This window comes from Micromesistius poutassou (assembly GCF_964030765.1).
Source record: "Micromesistius poutassou genome assembly, contig: SCAFFOLD_1706, whole genome shotgun sequence".
In the NCBI taxonomy this organism is placed as follows: domain Eukaryota; kingdom Metazoa; phylum Chordata; class Actinopteri; order Gadiformes; family Gadidae; genus Micromesistius; species Micromesistius poutassou.
The window spans coordinates 5,001-10,478 of NW_028178118.1; the positions used below are offsets into that span (position 1 = coordinate 5,001).

The 5,478-nt window shown below is 49.7% G+C and overlaps 1 protein-coding gene across 1 annotated transcript in view; it reads right to left on the reverse strand.

Annotated features, from left to right (window-relative positions):
* Positions 1-3,735, reverse strand: part of LOC311374763 (plexin-A2-like) — a gene marked incomplete at both ends in the record, with an annotated part of 6,187 nt that extends 2,452 nt beyond the window's left edge. The window contains 3 exons of the mRNA XM_084490533.1: positions 832-1,032; positions 3,369-3,483; positions 3,686-3,735. Coding sequence (XP_084346659.1) covers positions 832-1,032; positions 3,369-3,483; positions 3,686-3,735 — 366 coding nt within the window. The remainder of the gene's footprint in view (positions 1-831; positions 1,033-3,368; positions 3,484-3,685) is intronic.
* Positions 3,736-5,478: the final 1,743 nt, after the last annotated feature.

The following is a 5,478-nucleotide window of genomic DNA, read 5'->3' on the forward strand; positions in this document are numbered from 1 at the left end:
GGGAGAGAGAGAGATAGAGAGAGAGAGAGAGAGAGAGAGAGAGAGAGAGAGAGAGAGAGAGAGAGAGAGAGAGAGAGAGAGAAGGAGAGAGACAGAGAACACCACTTTATTAAACTTTAGTAAAAAAACGTTTTCCATACTCTTACGTTATATCCCTTGAGAATAAAACCTGCCCAAGGAAAGTACAGATGGGTATTTAATAAAATATGTAAATGTAATTCCAGGATTATCTTAGCCAAGGAGAGTGCCTTCAATATCCCATGTGATTTTTTAAAATATATATTTTGTTAATTTTCACATAATATTTAAGGAAGAGAGAGAGAAAGAGCGAGAGACAGACAGGAAGGTGACAGCAATCACAGAAAGGAATAGAACGCCAGGGAGCGGTGGCTGGGTTCAGGGTGTTCTCTCTGTGTTACCACTGATAACACCTTGCCAATAACGTTTATTTCTCCTAAGGACCGAGGCAGGGAATGCATGCGTGTGTGTGTGTGTGTGTGTGTGTGTGTGTGTGTGTGTGTGTGTGTGTTAGTGTGTGTGTGTGTGTGTGTGTGTTAGTGTGTGTGTGTGTGTGTGTTAGTGTGTATGTGTGCGTGTGTATGTGTATGTGTGTGTGCGTGTTAGTGTGTGTGTGTGTGCGTGTTAGTGTGTGTGTGTGTGTGTGTGTGTTAGTGTGTGTGCGTGCATGTGCGTGTTAGTGTGTGTGTGTGTGTGTGTGTGTGTGAATACCACGTGTAACCAACATAAAACGGTATAAATCGATACACTATGAACCTTTATGCATATTTCCGTGTGTGTTGTGGCATGTGCAGGGGGGGGGGGGTCACCTACCGAGCTGTTCTGACACTGCACGCTGGAGCTGTTGAAGCGCAGCGCGGTGACGCGGTGGCTCACGCCCTGGATGTGGAGCACGCACTCGTAGCCCCGCTGGCCCGACTGCGGCTGGGGCAGGTTCCTGGCCTTCAGCGTGATGGGCTTCACCTCCCCGGCCGGGATCAAGATGTCCTCGGAGCGCACCAGCTGAGGACAGTCCTGGGGGGGTCACACACACACACACAAGGGTCAGAGGTCAGAGGTCAGAGGTCAGAGGTCAGTTGGAGTTGTGCCTGCAGAACTGGATGAGCCCACGTACATTGAGCGATTGATTTTTGAAGCGGTTACAGATTTTTGTGTTTCCTATCCTTCATCTTAATTAGCCTTTGTTTGTCTAGTTTATGCTGGCACTGTATCTGCCGTCTCTGAAAAGAGGGATCAGTCTTCCCTTGGTCTTCTCAAGGTCCTGGATCATGAGCACTTTTCTCTGAACTGAACTCCTCTCTCCCAGAGGGAGTTCACTTCAGTTCAGTTCAGTTCAGTTCAGTTCAGTTCAGTAAAGACACAAAATACAACTTATAAAAAGACATGGAACAAAACAACTTGACCAAATCAACCGATAAAATTTAATAAAATACCACTGTTCGTTAACAAAAGTCTATTCCAATTAAATTCTCTAAAAAATAAGTATGGCTTGGGGGAATATATTGAAGCCCTTTTAGACTGCAACTGCAAAGGGCTGTGCAAATAAAATGGACCTCAATTGACTGGAGTCTGGAGACACATTTGGACAATTGCCCTGCTCTACTCGAACGATGTGGAATAAACATGCTAGGAGCGATGTAAACGTATGTTCGGCCAGCGCTTCAGTGGGACACACTCACAGTTCTTTATACATGTGCTAGGAGGTCATTTAATCGAAACATAGGCTTCCTCTTGACTCAGCTAACACACCACAGCAGTGTTGGGAATGCTGCAGATGCTCAGTTTCTGCTGCTTTGTAAGGGATTTGCCATGTGTCTAAATCCATTCTGCAAGACATACTGATCTCATATCAGCCTCCAAAAGACTCACTTCAGCTCATATATGATATAATATATCGTATCTCCCGTCGGCCTATGAACGCAGTTGCCACGGCTACAACGCTGATGGAATTTGACAACAGCAAAAGTGGTTGAAAGGGCTGGATTCCGTCAACAAGGTTGTGTATTTATACAAACCAGTGCTTATGTGTGTGTCTCTTTGTGTGTGTGTGTGTGTGTGTGTGTGTGTGTGTGTGTGTGTGTGTGAATGTACAGGTGTTCATATGTTTTCTTAAGGTCTTTCCCAGAATCAAGGTTTTCATAGACGACTAGAAGTCAACTCAAGCCATAAGCTGACAAGTCGTCGCACATTTATGAAATTAATTTAAAAAAAAGCTTATCTGTACTTTTTAGATAACAGAAAATGGTTTAGGTTCAAAGGCTAAGAATGTTATAAGTAACACTATTAACACGTTTTTGATGTCTACGAATGATTGCGTGCAGAGTTTGCGGGTCACCTTCCTGGAGTGGTCCTTTACCCTCTCCAACGCCCTCCTTTGGTTTAACTGCCTGACACAGCGTACTTTCTAGTAACAACCGCAACGTTAATGTCGGTCTGTGACTGTGACTGAGTGTCGCCACTTCCTGTCTCGGTCGTTTAAAAAAAGAAAGAAAATGCCCTCAAGGATTTCATTCACGCTCCAGACATATAGGTTTGACCTCATTTTGACAAGGGGCAGCTTTTTATGACACTACCACCATCTGACCAATGGACTGAGCCGCTTCTCATCGACTAACGCTTGGTCTCCTATTAGGGGCCGGCTCTGGTCTTCTATATGAACCTGGTGCATGGTGACAGGCCTCCAGCGAGCAGCGTGGTTTTGTGGTTTCCTATGAGACGATCCCCCTGGGCCGCTGGTCAGTGTGTAACTTGAAACCCCGAAAAGGGAAACGCTTATTTTGTTCTTAACCACAAGGTAATAGGATCAAAGAACCTGCACACACACACACACTCACACTCACACTCACACACACATTAGCACAGTCTCCAACCTGCACCCATACATACACAAATAGAAAGCCCACTCTATGAGACGGCCCGCAGGCAGGCAGTCAAAGGCGTGCTTGGCGGTGGCGTCTCTAGGGCCTGGGTCAGAATGATCCTGTGTCATTGTTAACAGGCGCACTGAGCTCACTAACTACTGGGATAATAGACCTGTAACTGCCTCCGCTCACAACAAGAGCCGGGAGTGAGCAACGCCGACACAGAGACACTAGAGGCTTTAGAGGACACGGCCCGGGCTACAGGAGGGGGGGACGCATGGACAGACAGACAGAGAGACACACACAGGTGAGAGAGGGTGAGAGAGAGAGGGTCAGAAAGAGAGAGAGGGTGAGAGAGAGAGAGAGAGAGAGAGAGAGAGAGAGAGGAGAGAGAGAGAGAGAGAGAGAGAGAGAGAGAGAGAAAGAGAGAGCAGAGGGGGGGAGAGCGAGACACAGAGAGAGAGAGATATAATTAGACATGGCACCCACCTCAGAGGCGTTGACTCGTCCCTCCTGGAAGGAGCAGCTGGACGGGTCGTGGGTGCACAGGTTGCGGTACTTGCACCAGTGGCAGCGGAAGGCACTGTTCACACATGACAGACACCTGCACCGGCAGCATGTCCCCACACACACACACACACACACACACACACACACACACACACACAGGGAGAGAGAGAGAGTCAGCGAGGACTGCAGACAAGTCAAGGGGAGTGTGTGTGTGTGTGTGTGTGTGTGTGTGGGGGGGGGGGTAGGGGGTGAGGGGTGGGGGGGGGGTAGGGGTGCACTAGAGGAAATGAGCAGACATCCCGAGCGGTGGCCTGCTGCTGCCCTTGTGCTTGGCTCCGTGCTGCATGGCCGCCGTGCCAAAATCTATCTGCTCATTTCATCCTCCACACCAACACCCTGTGCAGATGTCCTGTCACACACAGCGTACGTGTGCGTGTGCGTACGTGTGTGTGTGTGTGTGCGCATGAGGGGATGGAAACGGCTAGCTGCACACGCATCACACCCACACACACCCATACTCACACACACACACACACACACACACCACACACCCACAATCACACACACACACATCGCACAGCATAATCCTGCAATTACCATTACCCTGGTATTGTCAGACTGTTGGTGTTATTAATGGCTTGTAGACATATGTGTGTGCCTGCAAGTGTGTGTGTGTGTGTGTGTGTGTGTGTGTGTGTGTGTGTGTTTGTGCATATGTGTGTCTGTCCATGCATCTGTTTGGTGTGCGTTTGTGTGTGTGTGTATTTACAAGGGTGATTATTGAACTGTGAGTGTGTGCTTGTGTGCAAATGCGAGCGCCTGCATGTGAGTGTGTGTGTGAGTGTGTATGAGTTTGTGTGTGTGGTGCGTGCGTGCGTGTGTGTGTATGAGTGTGTGTGTTTATGAGTGTGTGTGTGTGTGTGTGTGTGCGTGCGTGTGTGCGTGTGTGTATGAGTGTGTGTTTATGTGTGTGTGTATGAGTGAGTGTGTGTGTGTGTGTGTGTGTGTGTGTGTGTGTGTGTGTGTGTGTGTGTGTGTGTGTGTGTGTGTGTGTGTGTGTGTGTGTGTGAGTGTGTGGTGACGGTGCTGGAGGTGGAGGTGGGCCTGTGTCCTGGCTGTGTTGGCGGATGGACAGAGTGGAGTTGTGAGGGGCGAGGGCGGGCGAACGAGGGAACGCCAGAGGCGATCACAGCCCCGTGTTGGCGCGTGTTAGCGCGTGTGTCCCGGGGCCCCCGGGGGCCACCCAGAGGGGCCTCCATGGCGCGCTCCGCATGCAGCCTGCATACGGCAGGAGGCTATTTCCGCGGGATGCTAATGCGTTGTGATGGCTTCAACGGCCCTACACACACCGGCGCGCTGGTGAAGGGGCCATTATATACCGTCGCTGCTCCCGCTCGCTCTCCCGCTCGCTCTCCCGCTCGCTCTCCCGCTCGCTCCATCTCGCACTTGCACTTTTGTCTCCGTCTCCCTCTCGTTAACGCGCACGCACACACACACACACACACACACACACACACACACACACACACACACACGCTCGTGCGAGCTGCGGCTGTGCTCCGGCTGACTGAATTATGCCCATTTGTTTATTGTTCTGAAAGATTCATCGGCGCATCGGTACGGGGAAGATCTCCGGCGAGCCTCGACTAATTCAGGAGGAGGCGGCAATTCAGCGCGAGGCTGGGAGATTTGTTAGGAGATAAAAATAAAGATAGTGTGTGCACACACATACATATATATATATATATATATATATTTTTATTTTTTATTTTTTATTTATCGTGTGCGAGAGAAGGGAGGAAGCACAAAGGCGTCATTGTTAGAAGCACATTATTTGCAAGTGAAAGCCGCTACAACTCTTCATATTGGTGCGTGTGTGTGTAGCTCGCTGCTGATTAGCTGATGCGCGGGGGGGGGTGGGGGGGGGTAATTGCTTCCTGTGCTACTCAGACAGGGTCCTCAGACAGCTCCACCGTGTCAAAACAAAGGAAGCAGTCTGCACCATACATGGGGCAGTGGTGCGTGTGTGTGTGCGTGTGTGTGGGTGTGTGTGTGTGTGTGTGTGTGTGTGTGTGTGTGTGTGTGTGCG